General features: G+C 38.3%; 1 protein-coding gene across 1 annotated transcript in view; it reads right to left on the bottom strand.

Moving 5' to 3' along the window:
* LOC137950777 (E3 ubiquitin-protein ligase CHIP-like) overlaps positions 1 to 6,023 on the bottom strand; it is a 41,905-nt gene extending 35,882 nt beyond the window's left edge. Inside the window, exons 1-5 of the mRNA XM_068797396.1 lie at positions 5,993 to 6,023; positions 5,475 to 5,595; positions 5,008 to 5,075; positions 4,840 to 4,903; positions 3,896 to 3,967 (exon numbers count right to left, since the gene is read on the bottom strand). Of these exons, the coding sequence (XP_068653497.1) occupies positions 3,896 to 3,967; positions 4,840 to 4,903; positions 5,008 to 5,075; positions 5,475 to 5,585 (315 nt within the window). The 5' untranslated portion in view covers positions 5,586 to 5,595; positions 5,993 to 6,023. The remainder of the gene's footprint in view (positions 1 to 3,895; positions 3,968 to 4,839; positions 4,904 to 5,007; positions 5,076 to 5,474; positions 5,596 to 5,992) is intronic.
* Positions 6,024 to 23,353: the final 17,330 nt, after the last annotated feature.

The following is a 23,353-nucleotide window of genomic DNA, read 5'->3' as shown; positions in this document are numbered from 1 at the left end:
TCTAGAACCACTTTGACTCCAAAACCACTTAGTACCAATGCTTAGCTTGGCTCGTTAATGGCTTTGACCCCAAATCGGCCCAGTCTTGGCTCTACAGACATCATTCCAACACTAATTGATGCTTAAACCATCAGATCCACCTCTCCATAAGTCTTCTCTTGATTCTCTCAATTTTAGCTGCAACATTGGCAAGCATGGCAGAGAATGGGAGACCAGCAACTGCAAAGTTGAGGGAAGTAAGTCTTCCCACCTTTGAATGAAGCTTTGCCCTTCCAAGTGTATAAATTTTCTCCATCTTCTCAATCACCAGAATCCATAGGGTCAAAAATGTTCCTTCCCAACATGAATGCACTCTAACCTTGATGAATCAAAGGAAGAGCCACCCTCAACCTTCTTGCAAGCAATCATACAACAAACTTGTAGGGACTAGAAACTAGGCTAATGGAACGAAGTCCTTAGAGGATTCCACTTGATCTCATGGAGATAAATGAAGCTCCAAGAGCCTGTTGGTAATCATGATGGCATGGAAATTTCAAACAACACCTTGAACATCTCTTTTGATGAAATTCCAACTCATCTTGTAAAACTCACCATTAAACATGTCTGAATTTGGGGCAGTTGTTGGCCCAGGTTTCTCAAGAGGGGGGTGATTTGAGATATACAAAATAAAATTTTAGTAATTAATGAAGATTAATGAAAATTATAAAATAAGGACACCACAAAAGAACACAAATTTTTTTTTTCGATGTTCCCCTATTGGTAATCACTACCCAAGAACCTTTGCTTGAGAAATTTCCACTAAATGCTCTAAGCTGGAAATACAATTTCAAAGAGATTCCAACTCTTTTTAAGCCAAGTGCAATACCCTATTACACCGTTACAAACTCTCCCAAGGAGTTATGCAACTAGATTTTAACTCTAGTGGGCCTTTCTTTTCTAGATTTGAGGTTCTAGGAAACCTCTAAAGAAATTCAAAGTAAAGTACAAAAGAAAAAGAAAAATAACACCTTTGAGTTAGGAGAATCATGCTTCTCCCAGCGAGATCCAAATTTCCACTCCTTTTGAGCACAAATAGAATTTGATGGAGCTTGAATAAACTAGGAGGCAAGGAAATTTAGAGAAAATTGGAATGGAATTGTAAAATCAGGCTTTTTTCTCTCAAAAATGGGTTTGAGTAGAAATTTCAAGCAAAAGGCTAATGAATGTTTTTTGGTTTTGCAAGTAACTGCTCAATCAATGTTGTAAGAGAAGTTTGGTGGACTATTTATAAGTTTCTCATCAGAACTAGCCGTTATTTAACCATTTTCAAAAGCCTGACAGACATATTGATCGATCACAAGTAAGTTATGATCTATTAATAGTGTGTAACAGCTATATTGTTATGACTCATTAGGCTTGTTGATCGATGAAGGCATTGATCAACAGGTTTTCATGTATTTCAGAAAATCAAGGTTGATCGATTGATCCTACCCAATTCATCGATCATGCCTTGTAGTTGTGGATGTGCAAAAGTCAATATAATCGATCATGTAAAGGGGTATGATCGATCATGCTCTATGTCCCTTTATGGGATCAAACTTTTGTTTAATCGATCGAGCCAGCTGGCATGATCAACCAAGCTTTACAGTTTATTATGCTTGGACTTAGTATGATCAATCAATCTAGTTCGGAAGATTGATCATGCTTTATAGCTCATTCTAGCAGGATATTGTATGACCAATCAAGCTAGTTAGGTTGACCGATCATGTTTTATATTGTTTGTCAGACTATATTTTGGATGATCAATCATGACCAGTAGTATAATCAATCATTACCAGTCAGTATTCTAAAAAGGCTTTTAAGCATGATAAAATTTATCCTAATGTGTTCTAACAAGTTTTAATCATTAGTATGCATCGGCTAAACATGATTTCAAAAGATTTTGTCCTAAGCACCAAAACTCCTTACGAACCTTTAGATTAAAGTTTTGTTGAATTTATGGAAAAGAGAAACACCTCATTGACTTCTTGTAATCAGAGTACATGAACCTTTATTTATACAATTACAATTAAACTACCTTTGTCCCAATTATACTCAAACTCTAACACTTAAAGATAAGTCCTAGCATAATTAAATAACCTAATATAAATGAAAGATTAGCATGACTAAAACACCTTTAAACTAAGACTCTTCTATGAGACCTGCTTCCATAATAATTGTCTCTGTAAGACTTCTTATTGTGTAAGACTTCTCACGTGAGGACAAGCTCTTTCTTCCAAGGGGTGTAATGTTATGCACCCAATAACATTATTATTTTCATAGTTTTTCTTTAATTTACTTTATTTCAGTTTTAAGCCACAGGGGTATTTTTGGAATATTTCATTTATAGGGGTATTTTTGTAATAATTTATCTTAAACCTTGTAAGGGTGAACCCTATTTAAGGAGTAAGAGTAATGAGAAAGACAAGCATTGATTTTAGGTAAAACAGAGTTTTGAGTTCTCAACGAGCTCAGGGGTGTGCGTTCTCCTTAACGAACCTAGGGTTATCAAGCTTCCCTTTAGCTTGATCTTCGTCTTTCTCTTCTTCTTCCTTACGAATCCATGTGTCAGATCCGGGACCATAACAGAGAGTAATTCATCTCACTTCATTTTACACTAAACCCCCCCCCCCCCCCCCCCCCCCTGCAAAGATCGTTAAAATTGTGCCTCTTGAAGGCATAGCATCTGAAATGTTTAATTTACAATCATTAGCTCAATCAAGTTTTATTATCATCAAAATATGGACGAGAGTCAACCTAGGTCAACAGCTTTATCATTTGACATCTTAGTGATTGCTTCTTCAATCTCCTTGCCAAAGAAGGGGAGATCAATGAAACCACTAAGGCCGTCAGAGTTCTCTTGAATTGGAGCCTTCCCAACTCAAATGTCACCATCATCTCCTCAAAGATGTTAGCATAGAAATTAATTAAATTGTTAGTAATCACGATTTTATCAATTGTCATCTTTCCACTAACAACTAGAGAGATAACCTAGTCATACAAGCTAGGGGCAATGGCATGGAAGAATTTTGTGTTGCTATCACCCTTATCCAGCTATTTGTACCTGGCTTGTTCTTTCTTGGGAATTCACTCACTAGCGATCAAATTTGAAACTCACCATTCAAAGAGACTCATTGTTCAAATTCAAATGGGTTAGTGGCGGTAGAGTCCAGATCAGCAATTTGGGAGAAGTAAACTACATTTATCCTATAAAGAACACAACATTCAATTTTTTTTCTTCTTTTATACCTACACAAAATTGAAAGTTGAGAACATATCGTTTACTTGTTTTTGCTTGAGGGGAAGCATTTGACTAGCAAAGATAAATCCAGTAAATGATTGAAGACTTTAAAGTTAAAATAAGTTTCTTTTTTGGTTTATCATCATTTTAGATCTCTAGGAATTACCTGCAAGTTAACTATGTTATATTGCATTCTTTACACAACTATAGACTTATAAACAACAAAGTGATCAGGATTAGCCTTAATATAGACCATTTTTTTATTCAATGCCTCTCTTCTATTTGTGTCATCTCTATATGTAATTTCATTTTCTAAGTTCACTCTTTTCTCTCTCTTTCCTCCAAGGACAAAGTGATTGGGATTAGCCTTAATATAGACCCCTTTTTTATTCTTTGCCTCTCTCTTATCTCTGTCATCTCTCTCTGTTGTTTTATTTCTAAGTCCACTCTTTTCTCTCTTTCCTCCACCCTCTAACATCTATTTTATACATAATCTCTACCTACTTGATCAGAGACGAACAAAGTCCGATTGGACAAAGAAATTGAAATAAATAAGTATTTATTGTTTCTAATGGCAAGAAGAAAACCATATGACAGAGAAAAACAATTAATTGTTTAACACGGGAGGCCTCTCACCTTCTCAAGCTCTTTAACTCCTTGAGCATACTCTTCCCTCTGTAGTAAGGCCAATCCCAACATATAGTGACCCTGCCATAAAGAAACACCATCCATGGTCCAGCTCGGTTAAATAACAACCAAACTCATTTCTCATACTGCATAAAAACAAGGGAGGATAGGGGTAAGATATGTTCAAGAAAAATCATCACAAGCATTAGTTTTCTACATCAGTCTGAAGGGATAAGTACTGTCGCTTGCAGCCATACAGAAACGTTTAGAGAAGAGAAGTCAAGTGCATAAAGCAAGGGTATGTATCAGGAGGCTGACTGAAGAGCATAAACACAGTAATCAGTAATCAGGTATTTAGAAAATTATTTAGAAACTTTAAGCAACCATTTACTATGTACCCGGAAGCTTTTTATGTGAATGTTGAGCCCCAAACCATGGTGAGACTTGAACCCCTAACATCTTGCCCCCTGTATGGTCTTTGAGCTGAAGGCCCATCCACGTGTACTTAAAAACTTTCGTAGAACTTCGTTGAAAATTAAGGAAAAATGTATTGGACCTCCATTTAAAAAATAAAATGTGTGGGACAGTTTTAGAATATTTTTAGCCATGTAGTTAATGAAAGGAAGCTTTTGAGTTGAAAATAAATAAGCAAACAGAAGCCTATGATTCAAATAATTGGCCAACTTAAAGAGACACAAATTGTGCAATAAACTTTAAAGTTTAAAAATACATTACCAAGCTATGGAAGAAGGGACATCCTCAAAGATCAAGAAATGTACACACGCAAACACTCTTGACAGTTAAACAACATTTCAGCAACCCTTGAAGAAAAACATTTAGAGAACACAGGTTGTTCGAATAATTTATGTTGAACAATACAGAAAACACCAGTTAAAATTAGATGGGAGAGTTGCAAATGGCCATATGGTTGGCAGATAAGTGTAATTATATACCTTGACCGAGTTACTATCAAGCTCAATTGCCTTCCTACAATCTTCCTCCATTCTCGTCCATTCACTACCCAAAAAAAAAACCGCATGGATCATGATCAAGGATTTAAAAAGCAGAGAAGAGGGAGGTGGGGGTGGGGGGGTGGGAATTAAGACATATATCGTTCTCACTTTTTTTTCCGAAAACAAAGTGCTCGATTTGTCCAATATACGGCCACATTTGGACATAGAGTGATGGCCTGAAAACCACAGAGAAGCAAACAAACACCAGAGATAAAACGATGAACTTTCTAAGAATGTGCCTATAGTTATAGAAAGAAATCTAATACAAAGGTGAAATTATTGACGGAGCATTTCATATGAATAACTAAAAGGAGGCAAACAGTGACAAAGTACAAAAATTAAGAGTGCAACCTTTTAAAAATAGGCCGCATCTCATGCAAGAGGATTAAAAGAAAAGGAGGAAAAATAATAGAAGAAGAAGGGCTAATAAGATAGTATTTAAGCGTAAGTTCAAGGTTTCGAAGATTTGACAGTAAGCTACCCACAGAAGTATACTTGAGGATAAATGAAAACAAGAAAAAAGAGGTGAAGATCCAGGCCAGGAGAAAAGTGAGAAGCATCAAGGATGGATTGACCTCAGTATAAGCGTCGATGGCAGCTCCAAACCGCTCTTTTGCGAAATAGGTGTTTCCGTCTCTCTTAAGTAGCTCCGCTTGCTGTTTAGCAGTCGCCACAGCTGACGCCATCGCTTCCCTCCTAGTCAATCAAATTAGCAGTCCTGAACGTATAAAACAGGCCGAATCGGGTAAAATCAAAACACCCAGCAGAATTGCATCTTTATCTGCAACCGTGTAGCTGTTCGAATGAAATCAAGCAGAAGATTAACATATTTATTGGTAATTTGTGCTTTCTGAGCACCACAGTTGGTTCGTTGGGTGGATCATTCCGAGCTTTTGTACTGTTCTAACATGGTCAAGACAGAGGAAATTGGAAGAAACAGAAGAAGAATCGAGGAAAACAGAATGCCCTGTCGTCTGTCTCAGTCTCAGTCTCAGGAAGAATGGAATTGAACTTTACTCATTTTTAGCAGACTCATATGTGGCGTATTTTTAAATTAAAAAAAACTGCCATTGGTTCAGTCCAACAAAGCGACCTTTCTCAGCTCCAACCAAGATTCCCTCCCTGAACCTAACCCTTCTCCATTTTTTATGTTTCAAAAAACACACGTTCTTTGTCGGTGGTCCCTAAGCCATAAACCTAAAGGAGAGGACAAGGTGTTTACAAATCTACACAATTAAAAAAAAAATCATTGTAATCATTAAGGGTCTCTGTTTGGAACCCCACTGAGAAGAAAAGAAAAAAAAATAAAAATAAAAATTTGATTACCACAAAACCCCCAAATTTAAAATGTAACTAAGTACACAACCAGAATCAAACGCAAAAAGATTTATAGTAATGGCAGTCTAAACTCCCAAGGTGTCTATATACCTTTGAGTTAAAACACAACCATAATCAAATACAAAAGATTTTATAGTTGTTGGTAACTCAAACTAAGGCTATTAATCCACTCCCAATATACCTCCACACACCACAAAGGTCATAAAAGGGGGGGTTAGTGCACAATGTAAGTGCGAAGGGAAAGTGGATTACAATGAAAAGTACTTTTCTAAGGGAAAGTGAAAGGGAATGTAAAGTACTTGTTTGTGTCAGTGTGCGCAATGAAAAGTACAGTGTAAAATACTTGTTTGTGTTAGTGTGCACAATGGAAAATGTGGTGTAAAGTGTATATATATTATTCATTAAATAAAATATTTTGATATATCTGACGATTAGAAAATTAAATTAATATTAGTTAATAAATAAAATATATTAAATATAATAATTAAACATATGCTTACTTTTATATTATTAAAATTATAATCAAATTTTAATTTTTTAATATCTAAATATGAAATAATTATACAAATATCGTACTACATAGCATACTACACAAATATCGTAATAATAAAAATCAAAATAACACAAATATAACTCAATCACCATTTTAATATAAAAAATTATATATGTTCATACAAAAGTACAACACAAAAAATATTTAGTGGCATTAAAACATAATTTATCAAATATTTTTTTAACAATATTTTAATAATGACTATTAAATCACTAATTTAATATAGTAATTATAAAATAAATATATTAAATAAATAAAAATAATTATTTTTACCACGATGGTTTAATTTTTCCTAAGTTAAGAAAAATTAAACAGCATCTTCCTCACGGCACATGTCGTCTTCCTCAACGACGGGAAACTACGGCGGCAGGCCAACGGGCAATGGCAATGGAGGCAGTGGGCCAACGGGCTACAACGACGGAGGCGGCGGACCAACGGGACCGAGGCGGCGCTCTGACAGTACACCGAGAGGGAGAAGAGAGGGAGGCCGAGAGGCTCGGCCTCCCGTGCTCTACGACAGAGGTCGAGAGGGAGAAGAGGGGGAGGCCTAGAGAGAAGAAAAGTCGAAGCCACCGAAGGTCGCAAGCGAGCGAGAGAGAATTTTTTTTCTCCGAAACCTCGTTCAATAGCTTCCTTCCCGATAGCCTGAGCCCGAGATGTAATTGAGGGATGGTAAGTGAATTCAGAGCTCGACCCCTCTGAATTCACTTACCATCGTTTAATGCCTAAAACGGGGGGAAGCGAAATTCATCTGTATTTCACTTCCCCCCGTCACTTACGTTGCACACTAACGGGTTTTGCCTCCATTTTTCACTTACGTTGCGCACTAACAGGGCCAACAGTACCAACCCACAAAGGCTTAATGGCAAAAATGATAGGCAATAATAAATGCCTATCACAATACCAAACCACAAAGGCTTAATGGCAAAAATGATAGGCAATAAATGCCTATCACCTAGTGAGTAAACAAACTTATTACAACAACTACTATCCCTTTCAAGGAGAGTTCTAGGCTACACAAGCCTAACATTATTAGACCCCCAATGCAATTGCAGCAGAAACTCCTGGCCTTAGCCTCAAAATACTTTATAGATGATAGAGTAACATGATTGTGGTATACAAAAAACTCATTCAATACAAGTATCAAATTATATTTGATTTTAAAATGTCAAGTATATTAAATGCCTCTTGAATAAATGAATACAACAATAATAATAAAATATTAATACACTTAGACCTAAGTGTGGCTTACAATTGTGACAAGCAGCTCACAACAATGCAAATAGATATGATTTGAATAGTCCAAGCACTTTTGAAACCCATCCAATAATTTTAAGATAGGCAATGTCAAAGCACGACCTCCTTATATATTGTGTTTCTGAATGTAGTCTATTAGATTCTACATTTCCTAATGTCCAAATACAACCAACAACATCTACTAAGTTCAAGGGTAAAAAGGTATTTGTATTTTTATATATTATTCAAAAATGAGTGGGGGAATACTCCCCATCTCCTCGTCTCTCTACTTCGATAATCTGAGCAAATAGAGGGGAGGGGGTGGATTGCCCCCTCCTTAGTAAGATCATTCAATATAGAAAATGAGGGAAGGGGCAACAACTACACTCCTCTTACAATGAAATCTAGACCTTTTGAAAAAAATAAAATAAAGATCATTACTACATAACAACCTTATTTACATATTACTAGAAGCTTCAAGGTCAAATCGGCAGGAAAAAGATCAATCCCAAGCATGAACATCGATGAACTGACGAGTCTCTGGCAATGGTGGCATCGAACCGGTTCGCGAATAGCTCGAACTCAGCTTCAAATTGAGTTCGAGCAGTAGTTGGAGTTCATTTAAGTAACTGAGCCAAACTCGAGTGATCCGTGGTTCAGTTTGCAAGGTCGAGGAGTGTAGCCGGCAAGGTTACTAAGTAAAACCTGTTTCGGCTCTTGTGATCGTAACTCTACCTCCCCTTTAAAAACCATGCCTTCTCCTCGAATCTCCACAATCAACAATGAAGCAAGGTGCCGACCGGTACGCCGGTGAGGATTTTACCTTGTTGTCCCGGTGCCGAACCTCACCTTGCTGGAATTAGTCCTCCAAGACGCCGACCGGTATGCCGGCAAGCCTTCACCTACCGGGAAGTTGTACGAGACACTGCCAAGTTCGCCAATGCGCTTAGAAGTACTGTGTGCGCATAGTCGTGGTTGTGGTCCTGCCAAATGTCGAGTATCCCGTGATTGCGCTGGGAATTATTGCTGCCGGCGGAATATTTTTCGGTGCTAACACTGTAAAACAGAGAACCGAAAAATAAGAACAGAGGTTGAACGAATGGTTTTCCGATGATCTATTCTTCTCCGTTTAGGAGGTATTTATAATACATTACAAGGTGATTTTAGGATCAATTTAGATCCTAAAATCAAGGAATAAAATATAATCACGGGATCGGAGGAAACAATCACGCTATACAGTTTCCTCCGATCACGTTATACAGCTATACATTCCAACACTCCCCCTCAAGTTGGTGCATAGATATCAGTCAAACCCAACTTGTCAATTATACCATGAAATGCTTTCCCTGATACTGCCTTCGTGAGCATATCCGCCATTTGACTCGCAGATTGAATGAAGGGGAATTGTATAATCTTTGCATCGAGGTTCTCTTTGATGAAATGACGATCAACTTCAACATGTTTAGTGCGATCATGTTGAACTGGATTTTGTGCAATTGCGATAGCTGCCTTGTTATCACAGTGAAGATTCATAGGTTTGTCGTATTCAATCCCTAGGTCTCTCAGTATATTCCGTATCCATAACAACTCGCATACACCATGAGCCATACCTCGAAATTCAGCTTCAGCACTTGATCTGGATACTACCTTCTGTTTTTTGCTTCTCCAAGTGACAAGATTCCCTTCCACAAAAGTAAAGTAACCCGATGTGGATCTTCTGGTTGTCTGATCACCTGCCCAATCAGAGTCTGTATACCCTTCAATACTAGAGATACCATTTTTTGAGAATAACAAACCTTTTCCTGGAGCACTCTTTAAGTATCTCAAGATCCGATATACTGCTTCCATATGTTCTTCACTTGGTGCATGCATGAACTGGCTCACAACGCTTACTGCATATGCTACATCGGGCCTTGTGTGGGATAGGTAGATTAATCTTCCAACTAATCGCTGATAACGCCCTTTGTCTGCTGGAATTTGATCTGGAAGAATTCCGAGTTTATGATGCATTTCCATCGGCGTCTCTATTGGTTTACAGTCAAGCATTCCGGTTTCAGCTAGAAGATCCAACACATATTTTCACTGTGAAAGGAAGACTCCATGTTTCGATCTTGCAACTTCAATCCCCAAAAAATATTTAAGTTGTCCGAGATCCTTCATTTCAAATTTAGTAGCTAAATACTCCTGTAAAGCTTGCATTTCACCTGGGTCATCTCCTGTCACGACCATATCATCAACATATACAATTAATGCTGTTACATTTCCTTCTTTGTGTTTTATAAACAAAGTATGATCTGAGTTACTTTGTTTATAACCAAACTCCTTCATTGTAGTCGAGAATCTCCCAAACCATGCTCTAGGTGACTGTTTCAGCCCATACAATGACTTCTTCAATTTACAAACTTTACCTCGAGACAAAGAACCATTTTTTATACCTGGTGGTAGTTCCATGTAGACTTCTTCTTCTAAGTCTCCATTGAGGAAGGCATTTTTAACGTCAAATTGTTGCAGAGGCCAGTCTCGATTTGCTGCTATAGATATAAGAATACGAATTGTATTGATCTTAGCTACTGGTGCAAAAGTATCCTGATAGTCTATTCCATACCTTTGCGTATATCCTTTTGCAACTAGCCGAGCTTTATATCTGTCAATGCTTCCATCCGGTTTGAGTTTCAATGTGAACACCCATCGACATCCAATTGTTTTTACTCCTTTAGGTTGGGGAACAAGTTCCCAAGTGGCATTTTTTTGTAGAGCCTCCATCTCTTCGTTCATCGGTTTTTTCCATTTTGGATCAGCTAATGCATCCTGCACATTACTAGGAATAGAAACCCTGGATAATTGATCAACAGTAAATGCATATGATTTAGTCAACCTATGGGAGGACACATAGTTATTGATTGAGTATTTGGTCTTTGCTTCAAGATCAGGTTCATACTGTTTTTTTGGAACTCCCCTATTCAATCTTTGTGGATATCTAGAGGTTATGTTTTCTGTAGGAAGACATGTTTCAGTAGACTCATCAAACATAGGATTCGTATTTACCTGAGGAGGAACATTCTGGGTTGATTCTTCAGTTGTTGGTGCAGACGGGGGCAACTCTGGGGGTTCTTCAGGTGAAATTACTGAATCATAGTCTTGTTGCACATCATGACACTTAAAAAATTCATTCACCGCTTCTAACTCCTCAATAACTTTGGCACCTCTTTCAACATCTCCGTTAACTTCATGTGGAACATTCTCTTCATTTGAACTCTCCCCCTGAAGAGATGTCCAAGAAACTCCCCCTGAATAATAAGGGACTGATTCATGGAATGAGACATCTAAAGTCACATGGAGCTTGTTGGTGTGTGGATCATAACACCGATATCCTTTTTGAAAATCAGAGTACCAACAAATACACATCGCTTGGCACATGGATCAAGTTTATTTCGCAAGATCTTTGGGATATGAACATAAGCGGTACACCCAAAAATTCGGGGTTCAAGATTTGGAAGATGGGGAATTGAAATCAGGGATTGTAGCTTATGTAGAGGAGTTTGAAAATCCAGTACTTTAGAAGGGGTGCGATTGATGAGGTAGGCAGCAGATGTGATAACTTCACCCCAATAAAATCGAGGCATGTTCATGCCAAAGAGAGAGGCACGTACTACTTCCAAAAGTTGTCTATTCTTTCTTTCTGCCAATCCATTCTGTTGGGGAGTACAGGTGCAAGAAGTCTGGTGACGAATTCCATGGGTAGTCAGAAAAGTTTCGAGAGAAGCATTAACAAACTCAGTACCATTGTCAGATTGCAAAACACGAATCTGCTTTTGGTATTGAGTATGTATCATGGTATGGAATTTCTGAAATGCTAGACTCACATCACTTTTGTGGATAAGCAGAGATACCCAAGTCATTCTAGTGCATTCATCAATAAAAGTCACAAAGTAACGGGCTCTAGAAATAGAGGGAATCTTGGCTGGACCCCAAACATCAGAATGAATAACCGCAAAAGGTTCGAAACTTTTATTCAAACTCGGGAAATAAGCAATACGTTGGCTTTTAGCCAATTCACATGTGTCACAATGAAAATGCACATCAGTCAAACCTGAAAAAAGTTGAGGTCGCAATTTCTTAAGATAACCAAAGGAAAGGTGGCCTAATCGTCGGTGCCATAACCATACAGTTGTTTGAGCATTATCTTCACTACTAGCTTGATTTGTCTGACTGATTTTCGATCCCCCGTTTTCTTGCAACTCCAAATAGTAGAGTTTGCCCCGTCTAACACCATAACCAAGAATCTTCCGGGTTAGAATGTCCTGAAAGACACAAAATGAGGGCCAAAAAGTTACAGTACAAGCAAGAGTGGAAGTAATTTGGCTAACAGACAAAAGGTTATATTCAAGAGAGGGAACCACAAGGACAATATCTAATGTTAGATTATTGGATAAGATAACAGATCCTTCCCCAGTAATAGGAGAGGTACTACCATTGGCTGTTGAAATAACAGATTGTGGAGAGGGTAGGATGGATTGTAACTGACTGGGATCCCTTGTCATGTGATCGGATGCACCTGTATCAATAATCCAAGGTCTATTCTTAGAATGTACAGAAAATACTAATGCATGATCGAGAATACCTGGATGAGCAACATTTGCAGTAGGTAGCTCCTGATTATCTTCCATGGATGTCACCATAGCTTTCCCAGCAGTCTTGTTACGGGGATTTTTCGAGAAATCCCACCACTCCGGATAGCCAATAATCTCATAACACCGGTGTTGTGAATGTCCTTTTTTTTCGCAGTGAATACATACACGATTGTTACCTTTGCCAGAGGATTGAGGGTTCCGACTGTTTGATGATCCTTGTCGGCTTTGGTTGACCAACATCGCCGAGTTCTCGGAGACTGGGCGATAGCTTCCCATTGTCTGTCTCTGTTGATATTCGCGTCTGACATAGGCATAGGTACTTTCCAAATCAAGTTTGGGATCTTTTCGCAAAATTTCTCCACGAACTTGATCAAATTCGGAGTCAAGCCCACTGAGAAAAATATGAACCCGAAGCCTAGCCATTGCAGAGTGCAACTGGATTAGCCCTTCGACTGTTCCTTCCTGAGATCTAGTTCGATGATCAATCTCTTGGAAAATAGCAACCAGTTCATTGTAGTATGTGGATAATGGTCTACCATTTTGTTTGGTAGAAAAAGATCTCTGGTTCAGCTCAAATATACAAGTTTCATCGGATCCATCATAGAATATTTTTGATACTGCTTCCCATATCTCCTTGGCAGTGGAGAGGCGAATAAATCGCTGCATGAGTAATGGACTCATGGAATCAATAAGCCAACTTTTAACTCTTTGATTTTCAGTAATCCAAACTCCAAGATTAGCATCACCAGATGCTGGTTTTTTTGTTTCGCCGGTGAGGTATCCAGCTTTGTTGCGTGCGCCAATTCGCATCTCCATGAGTTGGGACCATAATGAATAATTGGTCTCATCGAGGATAATTCCAGTTGGAAACGCAGAATTATCTTAGTGGACTATAATCTGTGGTGATGGGATAAGGTCGGTAGATGCGCCTGTAGGGGTGGCCATCGATCTGATTTTTTTTTTTTTTTTAAATCCGGTCCGGTTTGGTTCAGTCCGGTCCGGTTCGATCTGGTCCGGTTCGGTACGATCAGGGCGGATTCAATTCTGGTCCGCTTCAGTGCTGGTCTGATCCGGTTCGAGTTTAGACCGGTTCGGTCCGATTCGGTCGACCCGCCGGTCTGGGTCGACAAAATAAATCAACAGTACCTAAGTTTAAAAAACATACTGTCGTCTTCGGCAACGGTCTTCGTCTTCGGCAACGGCAGCGGAGCGTCACCTTCGGTTCGGAAAAGGGTGGTGATGCCGTCGTCGGTGCTCGTCGGCGATCGTCGGAACTCGTCGGCGACGTGATTCCGACGACGTAAAAAAAAAACGTTTCGTCTTCGGCAGCCTTCGTCTTCGGCAACGGCTGTCTTCGTCGTCGGCAACGGCAACCTTCGTCTTCGGCAACGGCAGCGGAGCATCGGATTTTGTCGTAACAGTGTGGTGGTGCCGTCGTCGGCGTCGGCGACGTTCTTTTTGCGTCGGGACAGCCGGAACAGAGTTCTGCAACTCCGACGGATTTTTCCTTCCTCCGGCTTCCTCCTTCGGCGATTACAGGAGCACTTAGCTCCGACTTTCTGCGACGAAAAAGAGAGGAAAAAACTCCTGCTCTGATACCATGTAAAACAGAGAACCGAAAAATAAGAACAGAGGTTGAACGAATGGTTTTCCGATGATCTATTCTTCTCCGTTTAGGAGGTATTTATAATACATTACAAGGTGATTTTAGGATCAATTTAGATCCTAAAATCAAGGAATAAAATATAATCACGGGATCGGAGGAAACAATCACGCTATACAGTTTCCTCCGATCACGTTATACAGCTATACAGTTTCCTCCGATCACGTTATACAGCTATACATTCCAACAAACACAATGGCATCCATCGGAAATTCAGAGATAGGGAAGCAGGTGGAGGAGAGGCTGCTTCGTCACCAGTGGTTCCATCTACGGCAAGATTTGATTCTTCAATTTTGAAAATGACGGAAGGCATAGATTTTTACAGCTCCTGAAGGTTCGATTCCAGCAGAAATGCGGATATCTATGATGTTTTTTTTTTTTTTTCTGAACCCATCATTATGCCCGAAAACCTGCAAAAGCTGCATCGGAGAAAAGCTGAGGGTCTTGAAAAGCAAAGAGAGAGAGTGGACGATTTTTCCTTTTTATGTGGATCTAAAGCTTGCTTTTTATCCTCTTTTCCAAACATCATTTATTTTCTTTTGTGGTCATGCATATCTTCATAGCATGTAACCCTAACTTTTCAATGTTTAATCATATACATCTTTTTCTTAATTTTTAAATTTATATTTTAAAAAATTTATATTGATATTTAATTTAAAATTTTATGTCCTAATTATTGAATAAAATATATGCATAATATTATGATTAATGTTATGTAATACATAGACAATTTTATACAGGGCTTATGTATAGAGATCATGCGTAAAATTTATGCATACTTTTATATATAGTTTATTTAACTTGTATTTTATTCAAAGTTTTAAATGTAAGTTGGAGTTCGAATTTGATTAAGATTATTGGGTTCAAACTCGATTATAATTTTAGGCTTGAGGCTAGGTTCGACTCAAGCTTGAGTTTAAAATATTTAAATCAAGTAGCAGGTTCGAGTTCGATTCGATTCAATACCACCCATAGGCGCAAGGAGACGAGCCAACAAAGATACCCGAATTGACAGCAGTACAACAACGAAGAAGATGAGAGCCAACAAAGGAATTTCCGAAATTAGTAGTTAACCAGCAGAGAGAAGATTGAACAACAACTTAACTTGAAAATATTCTGGATTATTTGCAGATGAGTGAAAATCCCAAAAAAATAGCAATGCAGACAACTCAAAATTATTTTTGGGATTAACAAGCAGAATTAGAGCAGACGAGTGAAACTTCCGCAAAATAGAGAAGCAATGTAAACCTTTGGAAGATAATTTTTACTGATTAAGAGCAACGTTTCAGTGTCACTGAGTCATGATCTTTCCGAACAGAGATGACAACCAATGAAGATAGTGGTGATGACAAGTTTCAATGAAGACAACGATGGTAGGTTTGTCACCGAAGTTATTTGTAGAAGGAGAGATCAATCGGCTAACAATGTGGAAGATTTTATGATATCAACTCGGAATAATACCAGACTGAATGAGAAGGTGAGACGTCGGGGCTCCGGCAGAGGCAGCAAATAGCTGAGACAGTGTCATTGAGAAGCTGCCATGCACGTGGATCCTCTTGTAGACCTCAACCACCCAACCCATTGTAGCCCGACATCGTTCTGAACTCCGCATTCCACCAGATTCTGGTCCCACGAGAGTTGCTTCCACGATAAATTAGCCTCTGCTCGATGATAGGAATTCCCGTCATCTGCCTGATCATTGGTATCAACGCAATTGGCATGCACGATAACAATATTGCCCCCGAAAATCATCTGAACAAAGAAATGAAGGTCGGGAATCGAGTTTGATGAACTGGTGGTCCGGTGGCTGAAGCCTTACAAGACTGAGCCGATGTATCAGGGAACCCCTGAGATGACACGGCGGCAGCAGCAGCGTCGGGACAATCTTTTCTCATTCAGACTTGGACCAAATGGGAAGTTGTCGTCCTCCTCACGAGGCACATAATCATCAAGTTTCCTCTTCGACGGAATGCGATCAGGTCGCCAGTCAATCGTGGCCGTCGAACTGAGGGTTGTGAATTCTCCGAGAGACATGGTGGTCAACAGAGAGGCCGTCCGAGCTGATAGGTTTCAGGAGCACCAGTCCGGCACAAAGCTCGTGTCCATGACAATTCTCGAACATCTGCTTTCAAATTATGATCACAATAGGAATATTGATCGCCAACATAGTCAACACACACTGGATTCGCTTGATAATCCAAGAACAACAATATCAAAATGAAATTCCTGCAACATCAACAACAATATGGAAGCTCAACAAAAAATTGAGTTTCAGCAATGACTAAAACCAAAGCAGCAATATGAGAAAAAAAAAAAGTAGGTTTCTAGAATCCTAAAAACCATAGTTGGGAGTCCTGAAAATCAATGCTCTAATACCATATTGATTTTTACGACTCCATGGAGAAAAGGAGAGAAGGCATGTTGGGAAAAAAACAAGAGGAAAAATAAGGTTAAAGACTTATGTCCAAACCCTCCCCTTGAAGCTCTATTTATAGATGAATAAAAGAACAATATTATAATTATGCCCTTCACCCTAGAAGAGTAAAGAATAAATAATAAACTTAAACTAATTATATCAATGTCATCTTTATGAGACGACTTCTTATTTACCATCATGCCACCTCTATTGAACATGTCGCCTCCTTGGACATGTGGGCTTGAGCCCATCTTCTAACATGTGGCCTTCTCCTTGGTCGTGTGGACTTGAACCAAGCTTCTAACAAGGAGAAAACGTTTTAGATACCCAACTTGCCACATATAGTAGTTAAGATCTTGAATGTGATTGGTTTTGTAAGAATGTCTACCACTTGCCCTTGTGATGAAGATGACTGAGAGATAAGATACTAACCTGGATTTTCTCCTGTATAAAATGGCAGTCTACCTCAAATGCGTTTTATCCTCGCATGGAATATAAGATTTGAAGTGATATGAATGGTGGCTGCATGATTGTCATAATACAATACCATCTGAGCTCCTTTATAGAATCTCAATTCAGTAAGAAGGGATCTGGTCCATAAGAGCTCATTAACTGTGTAGACCATAACTCTGTATTCTGCCTCTACACTGGACCTTGCAACCACATTTTGCTTTTTGTTTCTCCATGTAACCAGGTTACTTCCAACTAATGTACAATACCCTGAAGTGGACTTCTTGTCATCATGTGATCTAGCCCAATCTGCATTTGAGAAACCTTGTATGTTGTAGTGGCCATGATTCTTATAGAGAAGCTTTTTTCTTGGAGCTTCTTTTAAGTATCATAGTATCCTCTCCAAGGCTTGCCAATGGGTAAGTTGTGGTTTGTGCATATACTGACTCACCACACTCATTGCATATGATATATCTGATATAATTACCGTGAGGTAGATAAGTTTTCTCACAAACCTTTGATATTTACCTATATCAATATCTTCTCCATAGCTTGCACATAGCTTTATATTAGCATCCATAGGAGTAACTACAGAATGACTCCCCCTCATCCCTGTGTCCTCTAGTAGATCCAAGACATACTTTCTCTGAGATAATATAATCCCATGCTTTGACTGGAATACCTCAATTCCTAGAAAATATTTTAGAAGTCCAAGATATTTTGTTTTAAATTCTTGGCATATATTTATGTTGTCTACATCACTACCACTTAAGACGATATCATCCATGTAAACTGCAAGTAATACTTTTCCCTTTAAGGTATTCTTGATGAAGACAAAATGACCTACCGAACTCCGGCTGAATCCAAACCCTAACATTGCTTGGCCAAATTTGTCAAACCAAGCTTGAGGAAACTGTTTAAGCCCATATAGAGGCTTCTCTCAATTTACATACAAACTCCCCCCTCAATCACAAAACCAAGTGGTTGATGCATATATATCTCTTCTTTTATGTCCCCATTTAAAAAAGCATTTTTGACATCCAATAAAAAAACCGGCCAAAAGAAATTAGCAGCTAGAGATAATAAGATGCGTATCAAGTTTAATTTAGCCACTAGAGAAAAAGTTTTCTCATAATCCACTCCATAAAACTGAGTGTATCCCTTGGCAATGAGTCGGCCTTTGAGGCGAGCAAACAAACTATTTGGATTGTGTTTGATAGTAAAGAGCCATTTACAGCCAACGGGTTTCTTGTTAGGAGGAAGAAGAGCAAGGGCCCAAGTCTGATTTTCAAATAAGGTATGCATTTCTTCTTCCATGGTAACCTTCCATCTTGGATGTCTTAGAGCCTCCTGATAGGACTATGGAACAAAGATGGAAGAAATAAATGTAAGAAACTGACAACATGAAGAAGATAATCGATGGTGAGAAACAAAGTTTTAAATAGGATGAGAAGTGGGAGTCCTAGTGCAAGTTCGAGGCTCCTTCCATAGAGCTATGGTTCATGTATCAAATTGTGGGCTAAATACAACAGGCGAAGATGGACTTACCCCAGAGGGATCCATAAACTCCACAGGTGCGGTGTTGGCCGAGTTTTCAAGGGGCTAAAGTAGAACTGCATCAAGTGGCACAATGGGCTTCAAAGCTGGCTAAACTGATGAAAGACTCGGGGGTGCATATTTTGAGGAATAAAAAGATATGTCCTAAAAAAAAGGTGACATCCCTAGAGACAAACAACCTCTAAAGAGAGGGTTTATAACAAACATAGCTTTTTTGGGTACAGGAGTAACCCAAAAAAATACACTTAAGTGATTTTGGCTCAAGTTTACTCTTTTGAGGAGATGTGATATGAACAAAGCATGTGCAACCAAAAAGTTTCAAAGGAAAGGAGAAAGAATCTTCATTCAGAAATAAAAATGATTAAGGGGATTTATGGTTAAAGATTGATGAAGGTAGCCTATTAATAAGGTAGCAGGCTGTAAGAATGCCATGAGGCCAGTAAAAGTAGGGTACCTTCATAGAGTAGAGTAGGTCACAAGCCACCTCAAGGAGATGTTGGTTTTCTCTTTTAGCTACTCAAGGGTATAGTGGTGATATTAAGTAGGTCACTTTTTCCACTGATATTCACATAATCTTCACCCATCACTAATGAATAAGCAATGCACTATATCAACCAACCAATAATAAAGGAGAGGAATTCTCCCAAGCTAAACCGTGCCAAACTGAGTCAATCACTAAATCAAACCAAACTAAGCCGTAATGATGCACACAATCAAGGAGATTTTGACTCCATGAGCTAATCCAAATCATGTAAAATTTATTCAAAATATTTCTCATTTAAGAAATAATTATAAAGGCAAGCGAAATCTCAAGAGATCTTGTACAACTTAGAGGATCTTTTTAAAGAAGGAAACTTTCCTTCTATGTCACTTGTGCCAACTAGAAAGATAATATCATAATCTTTGACTTGTTTTGTTTCCATAAATGATTTAGGAACAAAACTCCAGAGAATAATTCAATATTGGAAGCCTTGAAATAGACCAATCACAACACTATAATTTCACAATCTTCAAGTGTGTCGACTCTACGGAAGAAGAAAACTTTCCTTCTATGTAACTGCGCTAGATTTGTGATTGAAATCAAAGGTAGATCTTACCTTTTCTCCTTGATTTTTTAGGTAAGGTAATCCAAAGGATAACACATCTAATAAAAGATAAAAAATTGTGCAAAAGATCAACACCTTTTTTAAAAAAAATACTCCTCTCAGTAGTAAAAAATAGCGTTCACTGAGTTTTTTTAGAGAGTAATCATGCAAATTGTAAAACTGAGTAAGCTCAATCCTTGAACGTCTAAACAACAATCAAGAAGAAAGCCAACACTGATCTATTACAAATACAAGAAGGTTTCGTCCCACCACACGCTCTTAGAAGAGCTTCAATGGCTTCTAGACTGAACATAAGTACAAGAGAAGAAACTAAAACAAAACAGAGTAACAAGGAAGAGGTCTGATTCTGGATGGCTCATGCTGCTGAAGAACTCCTCTATTTATAATCATTGCAGCACTCAATGGCTGCTGCATGCTATGGTTGCTTCACGCAATGGCTGCTGCATGCTATGGCTGCTTCACGCAATGGCTGCTGCACGCAATCCAGTTGACCTTCATGAAGCTTCCCCAGTTCTAAATTGGGTGATGCAATCATGACAAGGGCCAACCCCCTTGGACCCCGCCGCCAGGCCAGCCCCCTTAGACCCCCGCCGGGGCTGACGCCTCGAACCCCACTATCGGGGGTGCTGCCCCCGAACCTCCGTCTTCCTTATTCATTTTATAGTTTCTTCACAAATAACCATTGCGGTCACAATTTGACTTCATCAGCGTCTAAGCCGGAACCGCTAACTAATTTACTCACTATCGATATTGGAGCTCCTCATAATTGGGGGCCAGAGAATACATTACATTAACGGTAACTTGTGAGAAGTGGGCATTGACACACTAACACAAACATCAACATAAACCAGTCTTGAATGAATTTAATCATGCGTTGATCATGATAATCTTCATACACAACAAGATGGTGAGAAAAAAACTTCATCCAACATATGTTTTTCTAGGAGATAAAATCGAAATATATGCTTAAACCCAACATATGCTCAAATCGAGCATTTCACATTCTCTTGCATGATTCAAAGTAAACCGTGCATAAGAGATATTGCATGAGATGATAAGCTTATATTTTATCCATAGAAGCATCAAACAGTAAGCCTCTTATCAATATCAAAACCCTATCAAAATCATCTCATGAAAGGTAGGGAAAAAAAGAACTTATCGTGCTGGTTTGTCATGCCTTTGCTTCTCTAACAAGAACACACGAAGCTTGATAAAACCCACTTAATTACCACATTAATGTTGGGATCCTAAACCTATTAATCTCATACCAAGTGGGTTTTAGGATCCCATGATAAGTTCCTCAACCAAAGTGGTGAGGGAGGAGAGGAAGAAGAAGAGAGGAGGACAAAGAGAGAAGGCTAGAGAGATTGAGCTCGAGAGAGCTTGGGAGAAGCGAGAAAGGTTAAGGACGAATTTGAGAGAAGAAGGGAAGACTTAACTATCTACCCCTTGCCTTGAACGTCTATTTATAGTTTATGGTGGAAGGTTATAATGACTACAATGCCCTTAGGGCTTCAAGCTTTCAAAAGGAAAAGACATAAGTAGGCATACATCATCTTACATAGTTATACACTTATGCCATCCTTATGGGAAGAGCACTTAATTACCCTCTGTGCCACCTCCTTGATGTGGGCAAGGATATTACCTTGATGCCAACTGATGTGACTTCCAATAGCTCAAATACACGATTTTACAAATAGTCTCCCCAAAAAATTGGCTAGATTCTAGCTCTAGCTAAGCCCTTTTTGTTTAGATTCAAATACGTTCTAGATGAACCTTTCTAAAAAAATACAAAAGAAAGGATAAAAAGTTACAACTTTATCAATTGGAGAGAAACTTACTCGAGAAATCCAAGCCTCCAACTTTTTAGCACAATAAAAATGATGGAGCTTGTCTAACACGTATGTAATGGAGAGGATTGGAGAAAGGAGAAAAGCATTTTCTAGAGTTTGGTTCTCTGTTTCTCACAAAAGTACTTTGGGAGGATTTTCAAATGATTAAGAATCAAGACTTATAGATATGCTAATAAAAGCTAATTAACTTCTCAATGGGAGGTTTGGATATTTATATGTTCCCCAGTCCAAACTAGCCCTTTTTTGCCGATCTGTAAAAATTTGAGTTTACATTGAGCAATCGATGTAAAGTGATTGATCGATCAATCAAGTGTAACAACTATTTTTCTGTCAGAATATGTCTTATTGATTGATGGTATGATCGATCATTCATAATTCCCTTTGACAGTTCATTGTAAGTATGATTGATAAATGATCTTCTTATGATTGATCATGCTTTATATCCCTGACTGACAAAGTTTTGTATGATCGATCAATCTCAGAGGTTGATTGATCAATCAACATGAATGTACTTTGTTTGGATAGTATTGATCGATTAGTCCATATAGGATGATCGATCATAATTTATAGTACGGTTTGATCATGTTTTGGATGATCGATCAATCAACTAGATTGATTGATCATGTTTTTTATTTTTTGCCTAAGCAATTCTAGTTGATCGATTATTGGTAGATGCTAATAGATCATTCTAGTATCAGTTCATCTAATATACTTTTAAAGCATGAGAATGAATGATCCTAAGTGATTCTAACATGTACGAAATGTGTATACGAGTTTGGGAAAATATGTTTGAATGCAAAATATATCCTAAAGCTCCTAGTTTGCATTGTACCTCAAATTGGAAGGAGTGGACAACTCTCTTTACATAGACTGAGTTTTGACATTTCTTAGAAAATCCTAAAACTCATCTTCAATTTGTCTTAATTTTTTGCAGGTGCTACAAGAGCTCTTGACTTTTCATGAAGCTTGAGGTATTTGAGAAGCTTGTTTCATTTCGATGCTTTAGACCTTGAAATTGATGTCTTTTGAAGGAAAAATATCTAAAATACTAGATTTACAATTGTCGACTCTATTAAGTTTTTTTATTATCGAAATTGTTAGATTCTAGGGTTGCATGGTTAAAGAGTTTAGGGTTTGTAAGAAGAAGCTGGAAGAAGAAGAGAAGAGAAAAGAAAAGATAAAGAAGGAGAGATCGAGTAGGAGGGAGCAAAAGAGAGCTGAGTGAAAACTAGGGAAGAGGGCATGTTATGTTTGCCCTCCTCATTACTCCTTTATTTATAGATTTGAGGGCATAAAACCATAGTACATGAGTGTAGTTAAGGAACTTAAAAGTTCAACATAATTATATCTCTATGCCACTCGCTTGTAAATTACATAAAGTGCTATCTTCTTTAACTCTCTCCCTCAAGTTGGTAAGAAAACATCATAAATTCCCAACTTGGAACTTGTCTTTGAGAGAGGTTTTGCAACAATGGTCTTTGTGATGATATCTGCCATCTGATTCTTGGATGAGATGTATTGCATAGATATTACACCAACTTGCAAGTTTTTTCAAAAGAATGACAGTCTATCTTGATATGTTTTGTTCTTTCATGAAATACTAGGTTGTTTGCAATGTTAATGGCTGCCTGATTATTACAATGAAGTTGCA

This window comes from Aristolochia californica, unplaced genomic scaffold (genome assembly GCF_029961685.1).
Source record: "Aristolochia californica isolate CCGP_79_NKW_82.1479 unplaced genomic scaffold, dmAriCali1.0.hap1 SCAF_14, whole genome shotgun sequence".
In the NCBI taxonomy this organism is placed as follows: Eukaryota; Viridiplantae; Streptophyta; class Magnoliopsida; order Piperales; family Aristolochiaceae; genus Aristolochia; species Aristolochia californica.
This window is presented reverse-complemented; position numbering and strand designations above follow the sequence as displayed.